Source organism: Neofelis nebulosa, chromosome 8 (genome assembly GCF_028018385.1).
Source record: "Neofelis nebulosa isolate mNeoNeb1 chromosome 8, mNeoNeb1.pri, whole genome shotgun sequence".
Classification (NCBI taxonomy): domain Eukaryota; kingdom Metazoa; phylum Chordata; class Mammalia; order Carnivora; family Felidae; genus Neofelis; species Neofelis nebulosa.
The window spans coordinates 126,998,507-127,018,127 of NC_080789.1; the positions used below are offsets into that span (position 1 = coordinate 126,998,507).

The window sequence follows — 19,621 nt, forward strand, 5'->3', positions numbered from 1 at the left end:
GGAGTTAAGCAACTACCACCATGCTAAGCACCAATCCAAAAAGAATTGCCCTCTGAAGAAAGTGACTTAGAAACCTGCGGGACAGACCGCTCCCTTTGGGTCCTTCTATCAGTTAGTCGGGTAAGACCACAGCCTTCCACCAAGGCTTTATTTATTTCTCGAATAATATCTTACATGCAAATATTTTCTGGAGCCTGTTTCTCAGCTTTATTAAATGTGTAAGAAGGCTGAATAATTTATCAGGTTAATGGAAGACTAGGATTTAAGTCGACGTGCATTTGATTTTAGACGCCGGTGTTTGATTTGTGTGGCTTTTTCATGCCCCTACCAGGAGTGCATGTGCTAATAACAATTAGACTTTTCCCAGCTGAGAGCTTTTTCTTGTTTGCTTTCCAGAATCGTTCTGCCACTGTCTTTTTTTCTTTTCTTTTCTTTTCTTTTCTTTTCTTTTCTTTTCTTTTCTTTTCTTTTCTTTTTTTTTTTTTTTTTTTTTTTTACCTTTGCTTTAGATTAACTGCACAAAATCATTTGACAGGTACCTAAAGGGACTAACTCCCCTGACAAGGCAGGTCATTAGTAGCTTCTTGGTGAGAAACGCATCTTGAGAGGGGTTAAATAAGAGACACACTTTCTGAGTCATTAGATGCTAGACAGGTTAAGATCTCAGAAAAATATGCTGTAGCATTCACTTTGGCACGAGGTAATGACTTAATGGTTCTCTAGATTTCTGATACTCTGCGTGGAACAGTTAAGCCCTCCTGAGGCCTGATTAGCAAACAGTTGTACTTTGCAAAAGAGGATGTAAGCAGTTGTTGGCTGGGAAATTTAGGAGTGCTAGAACATCATTCACAACGCCTAGTTGGTAATTAAGCAGAGATGGAGATTGATGGTGAGAGCCATCCCACTCGAGAAGTTCGGAGATGGAGCTAGTTTAGTATTTCTCAGAACTTATCAATTTAGCAGCCAGATTTGGGGGTTTTGTTGTTCTTGTTTCCGTTAGCCTCCTGTCATGGTTGAGAGCACACACTTTGGAGCTGGACTCAAATCTCAGCTCATTTCTTCTCATTGGAGGATCAGAAGAATCTTTGCAGATTCTGTGGCATCTGAGGAAAGGTTCTTCCTTGACAAGAATTATTGTGTGGTCCTGGGTGAGGTGAACCATGGAGGTCCTGAACTCCCCTCAGGAAAACTCGCTATAGAACATGGCTGATTGTCTCAGGCTGTCAAACGTTGGGACCCACTTCTGTCTTCATTCCCAACCACTGCTGCCACTAGGCTATAGCCAGCCTAATCCTGTCTTGGCTTCTACTTCTTGGAAGACCTGAACAGAGAGTTGGGACCAGGAAGAGTTAGAGAAAACAGGTGGTAAGATGAATTCTGCAGGTGGGACGGATGGTAGGTGAGACAGACACAGAGCTGGTTTTGTTACCGGGCCTTTAATATGGGATGTTTAAAAAGGATGGGGCCACGAGGGGTCCCTCAACCATTAGAAGCCAAGGAGCCAGAGTTACCCATAATGACTGGTGAAGTTGGGAGGGCAGCCACAGTGGCTTGACCCACGGGAGGCTGTGGAGATGGTTAACAGACCCTGGCTCCCTTACAGGCAAAATAGCCGATAGCGTCTTTCTTAATTTCTACAACCGGAAGGAGGCAAGAATGAAGGAGCAGAAGGCAATCACCCAATAAAAAGTTTGGACGCCTCGCTCACTTCTGAGCCAGCGTTCAAGGTCTAAAACATATGGACTCTAGAGACTGAGACCAATAGCATAGCTGGCTGGCCGAGGGCCTAGAAAGAGAAGGTCTGGACCATTAAAGAGGGCCGGGATAGAGATGCACAAAGTGTGAAGATTTTTGTAGCCCATATTAATGCCCACCCCAAGGCATCTCACCACCAAAAGAGACACTGAACCACCGAGTAGATAAAATGATTCAGCCAGTTGACGTTAGCCAGCCATGGTTGTCAATCACTCTGGAACTAGAACCATGGACACATGAATAGGGTGGCCACAATGGCAGCTTCGAGGCTACACACGGGCCCGGTTGCAGGGATACCTTTCCCAACAACAGTCCAGCTACTGCTGAATCTGATTAGTACATTCAAGACAGTCTGACTGCCCTCGGCCACGTGGTAGCTTTGGGGATCCTGTGTCCTCAAAATGCCTGCCTCTCTCTCTTCTGGGCAGCTGGTTGAAAGCTCTCCTTCATCTTCTTAAGCTTTGGCCTAAAGATAGTAATCCATCCCTGGAAGGAACATATTTACAACCTATTTTTAGGACACACCAGAAAACACTATTCGAAACTCAACTTTGTGTTCCTGTGATCGACTCAAACTTTACGAACCCAAACCTTCTTTACAGATATCTCTTTCAACGAAGGTCGATTAGCCAAATCATGTGAATGCAGAGTTACTTTGGAACAGCGACCTCGTCGTTTTTGTGATCAGCCATTTTAGATGGTTCTTCCCGTCACACAGTCTCACTTGTTATTGCTTTCATTGGAAACCATAAAATCTCATCAACCCAGTATTATCAAGAGGACTTTCCGGTCAAGCCAAAAAATGTCATCATCCCATGGTACGGAAAGCCGGCATAGGTCTGAGCGTATCCAATTCTTGAGCAGAACAGACTGGAACTTCACGGATGACATTCTGCTTCAGCAGTGCTCTGTCAGTTTGAAGCAAAAAAGAACTCAAATGGTCACTCGTGGGCTTTAAAGGTGACTACTCAGAACAGCCAGAATGATTTGCTGAAGCACATGGCAACTGGAACAAAAAATTGCCTGTTTCTGTCAAATCCCATAGGGAGAAACATCTTGAAATGTATTCTGCCTGGAGCTGATTGCATTGTTTCATGGGCAGTTCATCCTATCTACCACCTGGAGACAGCTTCAACATATCCATTTTTATTTCTTGCAGTAAACCATTTTATGATCAGTGAATCACATAGGGGAAGAGAGTTTATCTGGAGGTGGTGGGGAGAACATTCAGTTATGACTGCACCCGTAACCCTACACATGTGAGATTATACGGAGGTAGTTTGCGTTATCCATACCTAATTGGAATTGAAAGATGGGATTTGTGTGGTGTGGTGAAATAGACAATGAATAGGAACGAAAGGCTTCTGAGACTGTCAAACATAATGTAGGCTTCCTAGAGTTAATGTTAGACTATATATTTATAGAAAATAAATTTTGTTCAGATGTTGAGCAATTACGTATGAAATTTGTGCATTGTCAAAGAAATCTTTGGCAAGACATAAAGAGACATTAAAACCATCCAATCATCATCTCTTTTCTCAAAGAAGCACCCACCCCTTCAAGTTCAGCAAGAAAGTGGCCAAAAAGAAAACATTGGGTCCATTGTACAAAAAGCCTTCAGAAAAATCTTTGGGTACATAATGGTGGCATCTCCCCTTACGTTGCTTTGCATTGTCCTCCCAAGCTTCCTAGGTAAAATCTGAAACCAGCACCCATGCGTGGAGGGCAGGGAGAGACCACAAAGAGAGGCAGACCACATCAGCTTCGTAGGTGGCAGTTTTAATAAGCAAGGGAACTTATGTACAAGGCTTGTCTTGGGAGGCCCGAGAGGAGTAGATCTCCACACCTGCCTGTCAACTACTCTTGAACGTTTATACAGAGGTCTTAACTGGATATACCATCAGATAATCTCAACACCACATCACTCTCTTAAGGCCGTACTCTTCAGACAGCTTCTGGGTGTAGGGAAGGCAAGCAGAATGTACATTGTAAGGACAGGGAAGGGAGGGAGGAGATTCTGATGGCTGATGTTCAGCTCGTGGGTCAATTAGCAGTCACGTGTTCTCGCTGACCTCTCCCAACACCTTTAAGTGGTTTTCTCAAAATGATTTTCTTCCGGTTATGCATCTTAGAACAATACGAACTGTATCATAGAGCAAATTTCCGTATGTTTGGTGTCAGGGACTGAATGTTTGTGTCCCTTCAAAATTCATATGTTAAAAACCCTAAACCCCAATGCGATTGATGGTATTTGGGAGGGTCTTTGGTACCGGGGAGACTTTGAAGGTAATTAGGCTTAGATGAGATCATGACAGAGATGTCCTTACAGTGGGATTTGTGCCCTTATAAGAAGAGATCATACTGTGACGACACAGTATGCAGGTAGCTGTCTGAAAACCAGGAAGTGGTCCCTCACCAGTCCCAGCTTGTTTTTAGGCCCCTAACCTCCAGAACCAAGAAATAAATGTTTGTTGTTTAAGCCACCCAGTCTATGGCATTTTGTTATAGTAGCCCGAACTCTCTAAGGTACCTGGGTTTGGGTTATTTGGGGGTACTCTATTAATGTCTCTTGATGTCTATCTCTGCATCAATAGCACATTATTCTATTTTACGATTTCCCCACGTGGTAAGATATCTTCCCGTCTTGACGTTCATCTCACTCAACTCATCGAAAAGAGGGTCTCATCTCTTCTCAGCCCTTTGCGTTTCTTTGTAAATGATTTGTGTGTAGATAGTTTTGGGTTTTCCAAAAAAGCAACACTATCATTTGCAATTAATGACAGTTTTCCCTCTTCTTTACATTGCTTTTTAGTTCTTTATTTTTTCCGATAGCACGATGCTGGATAGGAACGGGGTATCCTTGTTCTTGGTCTTAAAGGGAATAGTTATGTTATTTCACCATTGTTTTTTTATGTTTACTCCCGGTTTCTTCTAGCTACCTCATATCAATTTAAGAACGGTCCTTTATGTTACTGTTTTTAAAATGTTTTTATAATGATTAAATGTTGCATATTACATAATTTTTTTCTGTACCTGTTATGCTGTTTGTATGGTTTTCCCCTTTAATATGTTAACATGTTAAATTATGCTAATTGATTTTTAATATTTAAGTAATCTTGTATTCCTGAGCCATACACAGCATTTATTATCTTTATATTTTTATACGTTTATGTACATATATGGATTTTAAAAATATATTGCTAGATTTGTGTAGTGGCAAGGAAATACATCACTTGGATCTGCTGTTTCAGAAAGCGTAATTGAGTGATTGCCCCACTGCCAACCTTTTGCTCCCAAACCAATGACTGAACATACTGAAATAATAACACTGATCCATTCCCGTGGCACATGGGATTCATCTAGCCAGTGATTGACTTGAGGAGCACCCCATAGGCTTTGCTGGAACTTTCTTGAATCTGCCTTGCAGTCTGACACTATTCCTATTAGTCAGTCCTTCTGAGAAAGTCCTCTCCTTTCTCTGGCGTCAGACCTATAATGCAGCCTAAGGGCTCACCCGTCTATCCCTATGTCTTTACACTTCTCCTTCACAACACATGTCTTGTACAGCTCGTCCCGCCTTTGGCTTTTCAAAGAAACTTAGCCAACCTAATCTGGTTTGTTGATGTTTCAGTAGGATATTCGCATCTATATCCATGAATAAAGTTGATCTGCAAATTTATTCATGTCCTATTTTGTATCTCTGCCTACTTTTAAAATTAAGGTTGTGCTCTCTTCATACGCTGCATTAGAAAATATTTCTTCATTTCTATGATTTCAAAGTGTTTGTTGTGATGCTTTGGAATTTGTACATTAAATGCTTGGTAGAATTCAATTGTTGGGAGATCTGTTCTTGATATTTTCTTTCAAGAAAAACCTCAAGTTTTCTGTATCTTCTTGAGCTAAGTTTTATTGGGACTACCCATTTCAACCCCAACAGAGGAGCTTGTGTGGCAGATGGTATTTTCCAAAGATGGCCACAGTATCTCTCATTCCACGTGTTCTTCTGTGTCGTGACCTTGCCACTCTCACACCAAAAGATAGAGTCTATTTGTCCACTGTTGACTTTGGGTGGTTTCTGTGACGTACTTGACTGATAGTTTATACTGGAAGCTATGCCATGTTAATTCACAGACACAGCCCTTATCAAAACCGGAAATTTCTGTTTCCTACCTCTTAGCAGTGGGTCACACTGTAAGGATACTATCCTGATACTACGCTGTGAGAAGCCCACGCCTCAGATTATGAGACCATAGGAGGGTAGTTAAAGAAACCAAGGAGCACTGAGGCAAGAGGCATAATAACGAGATGCTATCTTCTAGGTCCTGTCCAGTTGAGCCTCCCGATGACCTAGCCTCGGCTACCAACTGACCGCAATTGCATAAATGATCCCAAGTGAACTCTCCCTAGCTGAGCCCAGTCAACCCAGAGAACCACATATTGTTGGTTTAAGCTGAGTTTTGCAGGTGTATGTTTCCTAGTGCCAATAGACAACTTGAATATCTCCTCCAGTATAATAGCTGGAATACACACGCACACCTCTTTGAATATGTTTGAGAGCAACCAACAGGGTCAAGAATTGAGATCGAGGGCTGTACTCCTTAAGAGAAGAAAAGTATCCAAGGTAAAATCCACACTCATTTTTTCCTAAGAGGGTAATTTCTAAATGAAGGAGAACTCAAACATGGAATGGATTCCCATTAGGCTAAGGGGACAGAGATTCATTCCAGTTGTTGGCCATCTCAGGAGCTGCATTTATTTAGGACAAGACACCAAGAAGCTTACCAGAGACAGTAGGAGGGAAGCTAAAAAAAAAAATGAGCAGAGAGTTCAGTGCTGGAGAAGCGTAGGCTAGAGTTTAAGCTCTGCCAAGGTGGGAGGGCTTTCATAAACACAGTTTATGACAAAGTTGAGTCTCAGAAATGTCCCCCACACTAGGGCTGAGAGATACACTTGAGAGGTAAGCAACAGTATTAAGATAATGGAGTTAAAATACACCAGCCCTCACAAAGGCTAAGATGAACCCTTCCCAGGATCAAGGTGATCCACAGATACTCTGTCTGTACAAAGAAAACTTTTCTTCCTCTTTAGAGGATGCGCATGCTGTCCAGAGCCTGAACGAGTATTCATTTAAAGATTTTCAGCATCCAGTTAAAAAATTATGAGGCATCCTAAGGACAGCACCAAATAATCACAAACCAAAAGAGAAAACAAACAATATGAACAAAGTCACATGTGATTCACATGTGACTCATGTCTTGACATTAGCAGACAAGGACGAAAAAATATCTATAACTATAATTCATATAACCAAGAAGGTAAAGGAGAAGACCGGAGATTTTTCATATACTGGAGAGACAAGGCCCACACTGCACTATGACCAGTATCAGGATTAGGATCCCCAGTCTGAACTCCGAGGACAGAACTTGCCCCTTCTCCATGTTGACTCCAGCTGAAGAGAACTAAATTGAACAGAAGTGCAGAAATGCACTTCTCACTGTTCTGGAGGTTGGGAAGTCCAAGATCAAGGTGCCAGCAGATCCAGTGTCTGGGGAGAGCCTTCTTCCTGGTTTGCAGAAAGCAACCTCACACAGTACCTCACAGAGCAGAAAGCAGAGGAGAGGGAAAGCATGTCCTCTGGTGTCTTTTCTCAAGGGCACTCATCCCATTCATGAGGGCTCTACCTCGTGAATTACCTCCCCAAATTAATTAATTAATTGATTGCCTCCCCCAGGCCCCACCTCCTAATGCCACCACACTGGGGTTTAGAATTTCAACATATGCAATTTGGGGGCACACCGGTCTTCAGTCAATAGCACGGTTCTTCTTCGCTGCACTGATAGGCTATGTATGAACTCGGTAAAGAGGCTGACTTTGTGGTTGTACAGCCAGTGCCCAACACAGTGCCCGATACACCCAGGAGAGTTGAACTTTCCAAGAGAATGTAGCTTTATACTGGTCTGGGACTGTGGAAAATCTTCCAAGGAAAGCCTACTAAATGGTTCTGTTGCCTCTTCCACAGCTGTGGCTTTCCACAGTTCCCTGTTCACTTCCTACAGTGCCCTTAAAGAAGTGCTTGCCTTACACGATAGCTGTTTGTAGAAAGTCTCCGAAGGATTTGCCTCACACTGCTCTCCTCTTAGAGAGGGGATTTGAAAAGGTGAAGAAGTTGAATAGTCCCAGATGGCCACAAATCTGTCATCAGTGTGTTAGCCATCGGTGACTTCGGAAACTTAGGGCCTTTTGAAAATCTCTCTCACAGGCTTTATTTTGAAGACAGATGAGGAGAATGTTCTCCAAATGTTTAACCGGGACCCTGTTATGGGCTGAATTGTGTCCCCTCCCCGGGAGGCTCCCCTCCCCCACAGTTCCATAGTCGTATGTTGAAGTTCGAACCCCCAGTATGGTGGTACCTTAGCATGTGACCGTATTTGGAGATGGGGTCTTTAAAGAAGTAATGAAGGTAACATGTGGTCATATGGGCGGTCCCTAATCCAATGTGACTTGTCTCCTTGTAAGAAGAGGTTAGTTAAGGAGAGCCACCTCGGAATAAACCAACCTTGCCAACACCTTGATCCTGGAGCTCCAGCCTCCAGAACTGGGAGACGATGAATGTCAGTGGTTTAAGGCCCGCCCCCTCCAGTCTGTAGCATTTTGTTATGGCGGCCATCACAGCTGAAAACTGACCCTTTTCTTTTCAGCTGAAGCCTGGCAGCCTGCAGAGAAAGCCCTCTTGCCGGCATAGTGTTTGGTTTTTTCCTCGCTTTCTTTGGGAAAACAGGAGGGGAAGCCGGTGTTCTCCATGCCGTCCCTTCCCCCATCATCAGGCAACACTCATGGGTCACCACAGCCCAGTGAGGTTTCCTGGTCCCAGTGCTTTGTCAGAGGCTCATCCCCGGAAGCTGTATCCTCCATTAGGCGCCTTGCGACTAAATCAAACGTTTCTCTCATTCCCCGCCGTCTCTTCCATCCGTCACGACTGTGAGACAACTTAGCAGGACTCAGTTATCACCTGATTTCTGTGGGGTTCCCAGCACCCCCCCTCCCGGGTAAATTTCCCAGCCCTCACTTCATGTCACTGTTCCTTCACCCTGCCCCCTCCTTTTTTTTTTTATCTCCATTAATCTCGGATTAATGTTAAATATAAAAGAACCGAGCATTAATCTTTGTTTCACCATAGGTGGTGAGAACATAGTTTCTTTTCATTAGTTTTTCAAAGTGGAAGATAAGAAAATGCTAGAAGTATAATTAAAGATAAAAAGAAAAAAGGCTTAAATAGATTTGAATTCCTATGAGGTGGGCCCCTACGAGGCTTTTCATTAGAGGCTAATTTCTGACAGTCCCAGATAAGGGACGCTGGCTCATCTTTGCCATTTTGGGGAGGTGATGTGAGAAAGAGCTGGAAGGGATTTTGAAGGCTGGGGAGCCCATGAGTCTCAAAGTAGAGGGGCAGAACTCCCTGTTACCCTGGTTCCTTTCCTCCCCGGGACAAAAACCATAGCTTGACTTTTTTTTTTTTTAAATAATAATAAAAGGTCACATGTTTGAAGAAGACCAACATGGGGCTTATGTCTTCCCTGGATGACCCTCCTGAGCCAGAGGTGGAGGAGAAATGACAGAGGAGGCATGAAAAATAGGGTTAGGAGGCTGGGGGCATGGTGGTGGGAATGGCTAACGGACAGAAAACAAAACCAAGAGTCCAATAGCAAAAGCCTCTCAGGGCCCGAAGTCTTGGATGTTTGCTGTGTTAACGCGGATTGCACCGTTCAACACACCAGTTGTGTATATATGGGGGTTGGGGGAGGGGCAGGCACGCTCAAGGATTCTCAGGGTAAACACCCTTTTCTGTAAGATTTACTGAATGAGGGGCGCCTGGGTGGCTCAGTCGGTTAAGCGTCCGACTTCGGCTCAGGTCATGATCTCGCGGTCCGTGGGTTCGAGCCCCACGTTGGGCTCTGTGCTGACAGCTCAGAGCCTGGAGCCTGTTTCAGATTCTGTGTCTCCCTCTGTCTCTCTGACCCTCCCCTGTTCATGCTCTGTCTCTGTCTCAAAAGTAAATAAACGTTAAAAAAAAAAATTAAAAAAAAAAAGATTTACTGAATGAATACAGTTAGGAGTCTGAATAGGGCAGTCTTCATAAATAATGTTTAAACAACAAGACCATGGGGCAAACTGGGATAGAGTCACCCCAGCTGGGGGTCATCTCCCCAGCCAAGCCTTTCTTTACTTGTGCGCGGCCCCCACAACAAAAGCGATGTCAATGGCAGCCAGTGTTACTCAGCACACAATGTCTGGCACTGAGGCGGGCTTTGCATGCACTACCTACTATTCCCCTTGGCAACTCAAGAGAGGTAGAGGCGAATGCCTGAACGTTACAGCCAACGCCCGCCACATCATTCCTGGAGGAGAGGGGATCATATTATAGAGGAAATCCGGGAGGTCGAGAAGTACAGGGTTTTACCCAAAGGAGATCCCCCCAGAACACACACACTACCAACCATTACAATTCCTTTGCCTCCAGGCAATACCCTCTGTCCCCTATTAAAAAAAATTTTTTTGTGTGATGTATTTATTTTTGAGAGAGTGCAAGTGGGGGAGGGGCAGAGAGGGAGACAGAGGATCCAAAGCGGGCTCTGTGCTGTCAGCAGTGAGCCCGATGTGGGGCTTGAACTCACAAACCATGAGATTATGACCTGAGCCGAAGTCGGACGCTCAACTGATGGAGCCACCCAGGTGCCCCCTCGCCCCCAATTTAAGTTTATTTATTTTAAGAAAGAGAGAGTGTGGACAGGGGAGGGGAAGAGAGGGAGGAAGTGAGAGAATCCCAAGCGGGCTCCGTGCTGTCAGTGCAGAGCCCCACACGGGGCTTGATCCCACAAACATGAGATCATGACCTGAGCCGAAATCAAGAGTTGGATGCTTAACCGAGCGAGCCACCCAGGTGCCCCAACCCTCTGTCTCCTGTTTTATCTCAACTCTATCCCTCTATCCATCCTCTGGATCCTGAAGCTTCTCCCGACTGTACCATTTATTCTCACTGTTCCAGGTTTTGCAAGCTCATTACGCTTAGTTAGCATCACTTTACCTTGTGATTCACAAGTATTAAACCACTCAGCCAGAAGGTAGGGATTTTCCCTTATTTTCTGTCTGCAAACACCAAAGTCTTTAAAAATATCTATAGATAGAGGTGCCTGGATGGCTCAGTCGGTCAAGTGTCCGACTTCAGCCCAGGTCACGATCTTGCGGTTTGTGAGTTCTAGCCTCGCGTCAGGCTCTTGTGCTGACAGCTCAGACCCTGGAGCCTGCTTTGAATTCTGCGTCTCCCTCTCTCTCTGCCCCTTCCCAACTCACGCTCTCTCAAACATAAACCAACATTTAAAAAGTACACTTATAGATATCATATATATATAGTTAGACACAGAAATGCAAGTGTCATTCGCTGAAACTTGATGGACCTGTCCCTTCCTGCCTCTTGCTAACAGAGATGCACCCGATGCACTGCCATTGCCATATATTCTAACTCCCATGGGGGAGTCCGAGCTTCCCATATGCTGCATCCCCTCAGAAGTTTTCATTCAGCCTAAGTCTTTGGGTTTAGAAAGTCTGTTTGCTAGAATGAAATCACACCTGGCCATGGACCCTGCTGAACTCATCTTGTGAAAAGACCTGTCATTTTCGTACAAGTTATTCTATGATAGATCGTCTATTTGTTAAGTTCAAATAATGTAACTGAAAAGAAGGGAAGTCTACCTATAAATGACCCAGTTAAGAACTATACCTCAAGCATAGATAAGTTGGATTTATCAAGTTAGCCTAGATTTTTGTGACAAATGAACCAGTAGGACTAAAAAGTATTTGACTAACACATATATCCTCGTAAACTTTGGAGAACTGTGGGGATATTATCAAATAAGTAACACAGCCGAAGAGTTTTCCAAAGATTTATTGAAGCAGAAACAAGTTGGTCAGACACATGTTGGAAAAAAGCAGTTTTAATGGTATTCAAAAATACTTTTTAAAAAGTATCCTAGCACAAGTTTTCTTCGTAAACTAGATTATGTTTGTAAACTTTTCTCTAAATCTTTTAAGAGTGTTGGTTCTTAAGAACTAAAGGTTATTCCTATTCCAAATCTATCTTGCGCTCCTGAAAAACTGCAGAAAGGCACTTGAAAGCTGTTTCTTTAAGATATGGATTTCTTTTTTTTTTTTTTTTATTCTTGCTGGTAATATATTGCTGCACCGAGTCTGTGCAATCTTCACTCAAGGTCATCGTGATGCTGAGAAGTTTCATTGATAACCTGCAAAAAAATTCAAATTCAAATCAAATACGGTACTACATGCTAAAGATTCAGTTACCCCATTGAGCACGACAAAGAAAAATCCCTACGAAATAGAATTTATTGTGAAAACAGGCAGGTCATGTTGATTATACACAAGAAGGGTCCCAGCTAGAAGGGACAGATGCGTATGAAAGCCGCTCTTCACCTACAAGCAGATTAAGTATCTGATGGAATGTTAGCGTTTAAGAAAAGAAAACTGAACTATGTTTCTGAAGGATGCTGTGATCATCCTATGTAGCAAAGTTTAAAAGCAATGAAGGCATTCTAATTGTACAGAACGTACACTTGAAGTTTATGGGCAAGGGAAGATTCCACGAAGGTTACAATAGATTTCGGCCATTTCTTTCGTGGCATAGGGAACGAACAAGAAACAAAGTGATCGTAGGGCATGTCCCTGCACTACGTCAAAGGACACAGTAGCATTGAGGAGGTACAGTCAGTAGGGAAGGCCATATGTCCGGTATCAAAACATTCCTGGGATTGAGGTTCTAAGGAAGGAGCTCATGAAACGAGTCTAGAAAGTAATGGAAAGAAGCTGTGCTCCCATTTTAAATTAAGGACCATAGAAAGAAATCCTTTATTTTGGACTATAGGTAGATTGCGATCTCACCTCCACATTGAAGAACCAAATAATTAGTTGGCTGGGGGTCATGCCAGGAGAAGAGGCCTATTCTCTTTTGAGGGGTCACGGTGAAACGGAAGCCCCCCCCCCAATTAACCAGGTGTATCTGAGATACAGACTTAGTGATTCACAAGGCTATCAATGCCGGCCTGAGAGGATGCCGATTTTGAGTGAAAGATACCAACCTGTCCATCTCTGGTTTCGACCGTCTTAATCAGAAGTGTTCTTTTTGAGTGAGTGTCAACCAGAGGAAGTGAATCCAGATTGGTTTCTGAATAAAGAAAAAAGCCCCAAATGAGGAAAAAGGACATTTGAAAAAAACAAGTAACTGGCCAAAGAATTATGACTGTGGTTCATAATTGCTCAAAGTGCTGCTCCCAAAAGAATTCTAGAGACTGAATACCCGTTTGAAAGCCCAGCATCAAGATGGACTATTTCAGTTACACCCCAAAGGAAGAAGTCAATGTAGTTTAAATTTAACTGGAAGCACAGACTGTAAGCCAGTACTTGGATCGAAAAACTATGGATATTTTACAGGATTTTAATTTGTATGGCATTTCCAAGTATCATTTAACAAATGAGTGCTTTATCATGAACAGACTGGTTACAAAGCTGCTAAAATTTTTCAAAAAAGGGCAATCACATGCTTACCCCTCAGGTTCAGGGAAGAAAAGTTGGGAAGAGGCAGAGCGATCCTATAAAAAGATAAAAACAGTAAAATTTTTGGAAAACAGCTCAAACAATAAGGCACAAATTCATTCACTTCTTGTTTTCATCAAAGGAGACAATGTATTCCTGTAGTTCATGGTGTGAGGGATTTGCTTCAAACATATTTACCTATGAGTGGCCTCAGTACATTTACAATCTTTTACCCCAAGTACTTCTCCACAGGGGCGTGAACTGGAGGCTCACAGAGTGGGAAAAGCATTGGCGCTCAGAGAGTGAAGAGTTCAAATCCCAGCTCTGCCCCTGACTAACTCTAACTTGGGCAAGTTACTAAACCTCCTGACCGAAGGTTCCGTATCTATAAAAAGTGGTCAGTAGCTACCTTGAAGATATGTTCCCAAGATGAAATGAGGTGAGGAATGTCAAATGAGTGACAGAATACCTAATATACGGTGGCTATTAATTCAGGCACACAAGCCCTCATGCCATACCTGCTCTCCTCGCCTTCCAGCAGCTTCCTGTAGGTGGCGATCTCAATGTCAAGAGCCATCTTAACATTCAGCAGGTCTTGGTATTCGCGAAGGTGACGAGCCATTTCCTCCTTCATGTTCTGAATCTCATCCTGCAGGCGGCCAATAGTGTCTTGGTAGTTAGCAGCTTCGACGGCAAAGTTCTCTTCCATTTCACGCATCTGGCGTTCCAGAGACTCGTTCTGCAGGGAGGAAGAAAGGCTCAAGTATTAGAACAATAAGGCCCGTGTAAGCTCAAATCTTCAGACCCCAAAGTGTTTTTTTGAACCCGTCCTGACAACTCATGGTCTTTGGACTAAAAAATCACTTTTTCTTCATTTGAAGTTTTGTTCAGATATCGCCATTAGCTCGGTCCATGTGGATGGTGCAGACTGGTTATGTTCCCTCTTTTACGGGGGTCTGATACTCACAGTCCCTTTGAGGGCGTCCACTTCGCAGGTGAGGGACTGGACCTGTCTCCGGTACTCATTTGATTCCTGCTTTGCCTGGCGCAGGGCATCATTGTTCCTGTTAGCAGCCTCAGAGAGGTCAGCAAACTGTCAAAAAACAAGTCAAAAATGTAGACCCCCGCCAAGCGACTTGGTTTCCAATCCTCTAAGATTCTACCTTCCCCAGAAAACCGGCAGATCTTAAAGACGGTGACCAAACAGATAAACAACACATAATCCAAACCACGCTCCGTATTTTTAACTTCAAATCTCCTTGTCTCTCAGAATACGTCTGCATTCCTGTTCTGAAAAGCAGAGGGGGAGCGATGGAATGCCGACACTGATATGTTCAAGTAGAGACGTGATCTACTGCCCTCGTTCAAGGGTGGAGGTCAAGGGCATGGTGTTGGGAGTTACTTTGATGTAGGGTTAAGAAGGAGGGGTGGAAAAGAGAAGGTGTGAGTGATGGGGAGGCTGCAGCAACAAATTAAACTTGAACAAGAAGTTCAAGAAGTTTGAAGACGTTCAAGCCAGCTTTCTGACTGGAGCTAACGGGTATGTATAGGAATCACAGACGGGTGCAAGCATTTTCAGAGCAAAACGCTCTTCTTTTGTTCTAGCCACACAGACTAGCGTCCTACCTTGGACTTGTACCATTCTTCGGCCTCCTGAAGGTTCTTGGCAGCCACGCTTTCATATTGCTGGCGTACATCCCGCAGGGCAGCGGTGAGGTCAGGCTTGGAAACATCCACGTCGATTTGGACGTGCTGGTCCTGGATCTGAGCCTGTAGCTCCTGGATTTCCTGAAGAAAGAACAGACAGGAGGTCGGTCAAGCCACATCTGGGGACAACTTCACCCACATTCACCCACAAAAAGGGGCTCCACTTGCCTCATCGTGTAGTTTCTTCAAAAAGGCAATCTCTTCCTGCAAGGATTCTACTTTGCGCTCAAGGTCAAGACGTGCCAAAGAAGCGTTGTCAACATCCTGGTTGGAAAAGAGAAGAGACGGGCATTGGGGGGCTGCTGAAGCCCAAGGCCTGTCTCATGGATTCATTGTAAATTAATCACATGAGCTTAGTCTCTTCACTGTGAAGAGATTGTTGACAGATGTTATGACTTTTGCATTAGGTCCGTGAGTCACCCAGTACTATAACATACTTTCTTTGCTTCGTTACCTAATTTGAATTGTGACCCACTGTGTTGTGTTCTAGGTGGCCGATAAGCAATTTGGATGCAGATAAATGCTAAACTGCACAGGGCAAACCGTACTTCATCGGTCATTAAAATCCACGTGACAGCATTTTTAAGATTTCTTTTTTTATCATGTCGCGAGATAATGTGACGATCATAGGGATGGCCAGATCTCACTTCATTTATACCTGAGAGTACGCAGAACAGAAATTTGTGCTTTGAAAGTGTCAGTGTATCCATGAGCTCTCTTTTTTTTCTCTACTCAAACTTCTGAAACTTATCCTTAGAATTCAAAGTCAGTGTGTAGTCATCTGGCATTCAGGTTACAGGCTAGATTTATACTCCAACTCAAGACGTACACTGGCAAAGATTCAGTTTAGGCACGTAAGGAAACGAAATGTAAATTCTGGACTGTATTTTCTCTGCTTCCTCTCGTAGCACATCCTACAAGGGTGTGTCCGTCCCTTCCGCTGAGCACGGTGTAAATTCTGTTACTAGGTTTGTTTCAGAATGACTGCTCAAAATGCATGTAATGAAACTATGTGAAAAATTCTTGCCGCTCTGGCTCTCTTCTGTTTCCACCATTTGTAACCTGCTACGTCCCAAAGATTTTATGTCCCCTCGAGGAAACGTCACGAGAATCTTTACACCTCTTATTTTGTAAGCAACTGAACTCAGTGTACGGTTTATAGCATTAGTCTTCAAAGACACCTCTATCACCTTCATGGAAACGTGAATGAGGAATGAGTGATAACAAAAAACAGGCTTGGGCAAAATTCATTTTTGCTTGTTAAGCCCTAAAAGAGATGCAAAAGATAATTTACTGACCTCTATAAAAAAGTTCAACGGGGGACATTCTACTTCATTGATGAGACTATGAGGGATTTTACCTAATCCCTAAACAGGAGATCTTTCATAATAATATTGTTTCATATTAACTCACTGCTCTGCAGAAAACGTTATAGATATGATGATCATAAATGCTCGGTTACTAAAATGAAGCACACACTGCAGTGTTTAACTTAATCTGGTAAGTGTATTTCTGCTTCAAAATGTTATTCTAGACTATTCCTCGGAGAGCTTTTATAGCCATGCCAGTAAGTGTTCAGGGGAAGAAAACTATGCTGGCAGCTCTTCCTGCTTTTGAATTCTAATTTCAAGCTAAAAATCCTTTAAGTCTATCTAACTTTGGAGCAAAAAGTCCTTTACTGAAAATCCGTTCTTCAGCCTTAGGTTCTTGTGGAGGATGTGCTAAAGAATTTAAGAAACCAAATCAAGAAAGGCCTTTCAAAATGTGAATTATGATTGTAGCTTTAAGAATATACTTCACAAGTCTGGGCCAGAGATTAGATAACGGATGTTAGCAAATACTTGTGTCTGACTAGGACTGTGCTTACATCATTACATATTCAATAAGAATGCAGCCTGTTGCAAAGCTTCTCTGGGAACACAAAGACTCCTATTATTTCTGTCCTGAGCCACCACACTTGCCAGAATGTCTGTATCTACATTCCATAGTGAAGCCCGTAGAAACCATTAATACCTTTCAGCCCAGAGGACAGATGGCTCCTTTTCACCCTTATTAGATCACAAAATAGTTGTGCCTGGGGATAGTTCCATATAACTTTAAAGCCGCCATGGAACTTGCAGAGAAGAAAAGACACTTGCTGGCTTCCATCCAGTGAAACTAAGTTTCTTGTCCCCCTGTACATTTACATTTTAAAGTACAGGGCATAACTGTGCTTTCTGGTGGCCTTGTAAAAGTTAGCCAACTTGACTTTAGCAAGCCTTTATGTACATCAAACTGTAACTGTTCAGAATCTGAATGCCAATGTGTTTCAAAAACAAAACGGAAAAAAAAATTTTTTTTGAAAAAAAAAAACGTCGAAACAAAGTAAAAAATCAAAGACTTTCTTTATGTCTTAAGGAAAGGCTTCACCCCATTCAAGGGTTTTCATTCGGACAATTTCCGATCTGCGGTCTTTCTGCCGCTAGGGGGCTTTGCGCACAGAAGTGAAGTTTTGCGCTCTCTAGACTTGGGTTGAGTAACTTTTGAGAATTGCCCGTGGGTTGATGGGGCGGGGTCCGGTGGCTGTGCAAGTGGGAACAGAATCTACAAACCTGTCTGAAAGACTGCAGGGTGCTCTCGGCTTCCTCTCTCTGAAGCATCTCCTCCTGCAACCTGAAACAGTCGCGCATTAACCAAAAGGGAACTGGGACCCCGCCAGGGGTGGGGCGGCCACACCCAACCACCACGTCGCGGCGCCGCGAGACGAGATCCGCTGCGCCACCTCTGAGGGCAGCCGGCGACTGCGGCTTTTAGGACTGCCGCCCTCCGCAAGTTTTGGCGGGACCTCGGCCCGCAGTGTGCAAAAGCAATCACGGCCGGCACGCCAGCCTGCACGGCGAACGCCCCCACCCCGCACGGCGAACGCCCCCACCCCGCCTCCGAGGAACCTCTGCAATCCCTTTGTCTCGCTGCCTCCACACCCCTCCCCTCTTCCCTTCTCCCGCCCCATGATGGCTGCACGCCAGAAGGGGCCAGGAAACTTTCTCAAAGTTTGGGGGAGATCGCGCTCGTTGCTTTTAAGGGCCTTCGGCTACAAAGTGGTAGTTTTAAGAAATCTGTAACCTGAAGCGGGGTGTTCTTGGGCAATGAGTGCGGGGGGGGGAGGGGAGAGGAAATGCGAACTGCAAGGTCTGGGTGCAGGGCGGGGCTGCGCCGCCGAAGCCACCGCCCCGCTCACCCGCTGTCCCCCAGACAGCCACCGCCCCAGCCACATCCCCAAGGGCGTGGCGGCTTCTCGCGGGGGCCCCGAACCCCCCTCCCTCCCTCCCGCAGCCCCGAGGTGGGCGCCGCCTTACTTCTCCCGGAGCCGCATGATGTCCTCGGCCAGGTTGTCGCGCTCCACCTCGACGCGGGCCTTGTCGTTGGTGAGCTGGTCCACCTGCCGGCGCAGCTCCCGCATCTCCTCCTCGTAGAGGTCCCCCAGGCGCGACTTGCCCTGGCCCTTGAGCTGCTCGAGCTCGGCCAGCAGGATCTTGTTCTGCTGCTCCAGGAAGCGCACCTTGTCGATGTAGTTGGCGAAGCGGTCGTTCAGCTCCTGCAGCTCCACCTTCTCGTTGGTGCGGGTGTTCTTGAACTCGGTGTTGATGGCATCGGCCAGCGAGAAGTCCACCGAGTCCTGCAGCAGACGCACACCGGGCACACTGCTCCGCAGGCGCACCGCCGAGGTGCGCGTGGCGTACGGGCCGCCCGGGGACGAGGCGTACAGGCTGCGGCTGGTGCTGGGGCGCAACGCGCTGCCCAGGCTGTAGGTGCGGGTGGACGTGGTCACGTAGCTCCGGCTGGAGCTCGGCCGGCTCCCGGTGCCGGGGCCGCCGAACATCCTGCGGTAGGAGGACGAGGACACAGACCTGGTGGACATGGCTGAGACGGTGGCGGTGGGCTGGGCGGCTGCGGCGGCGCGGACTGGCTCGGGGAGGACAGGCGAGCGAGGGCGCGGTGGGTGTGGGCGGTGGGAGCGCTGCTGCGTCTCTGGCGCGGGGGATCCCGGAGCGAGAGTGGCAGAGGACCGGACCGGGCCGAGGGCGCAGTTTTTATAACCCGGTTGGGAAAGAGGGTCTCCTCCCACTGCCATCCCAGCCGCGGAGAGCGCCAGCCAATGGGGACCCGACGAGATGCGGGAAGGGTGGGCGGGGGTTGGGGCGGGGGCGCCCTCGAGCCTTCCTCTCCGCCCCTCTGCAGCCCGGGACTGGGCACCTTCCCGTTACTTTTTGGGTGGGCTGGGACTTTCGGGGGCTTTCCTGATGTTGGCCTGAGCTCTGCTCCCAGTGGGTGCTGAAAAAGGCGGGGTCGCGCGGTGGTAGGGAACCCTGCCCGGGACCGGACCTGAGGGGTCCCCAGGCACTGGGCCAAAGAGGCCTGGGAGGAGGCGGGCGGGTGGGAGGGGCGCTCCGCTGCAGGCCAGTGTTCTGCTCGGGGCTGGTGGGTGGGGAGACCCGCGGGCAAAGGGGCAGGAAGAGGGGGGGGATCCCGAGGCTTGGAAGGCGTGGAGAAAGGAACAAAGAACGCCTGAGATTGGAGCGGG

The 19,621-nt window shown here is 45.8% G+C and overlaps 1 protein-coding gene across 1 annotated transcript; it reads right to left on the bottom strand.

The window, feature by feature from the left end:
- Positions 1 to 11,679: 11,679 nt before the first annotated feature.
- VIM (vimentin) lies at positions 11,680 to 19,119 on the bottom strand. The gene is made up of 9 exons (XM_058681798.1): positions 18,396 to 19,119; positions 17,652 to 17,712; positions 15,229 to 15,324; positions 14,980 to 15,141; positions 14,321 to 14,446; positions 13,872 to 14,092; positions 13,366 to 13,409; positions 12,900 to 12,985; positions 11,680 to 12,050 (listed from the first exon to the last, which is right to left on the bottom strand). The coding sequence occupies exons 1-9, from the start codon at positions 18,956 to 18,958 to the stop codon at positions 12,009 to 12,011; spliced, it is 1,401 nt and encodes a 466-aa protein (XP_058537781.1). The 5' UTR covers positions 18,959 to 19,119; the 3' UTR covers positions 11,680 to 12,008.
- Positions 19,120 to 19,621: the final 502 nt, after the last annotated feature.

Excerpts from the sequence above, each read along its gene's own strand:
- VIM (XM_058681798.1), bottom strand. The coding sequence starts at position 18,958 with ATGTCCACCAGGTCTGTGTCCTCGTCCTCCTACCGCAGGATGTTCGGC. Across the intron at positions 15,325-17,651 it reads CCCTGCAGTCTTTCAGACAG|GATGTTGACAACGCTTCTTT; the intron begins GTTTGTAGATTC and ends TTTTCCAACCAG. Across the intron at positions 14,093-14,320 it reads TGGACGCCCTCAAAGGGACT|AACGAGTCTCTGGAACGCCA; the intron begins GTGAGTATCAGA and ends TCCTCCCTGCAG.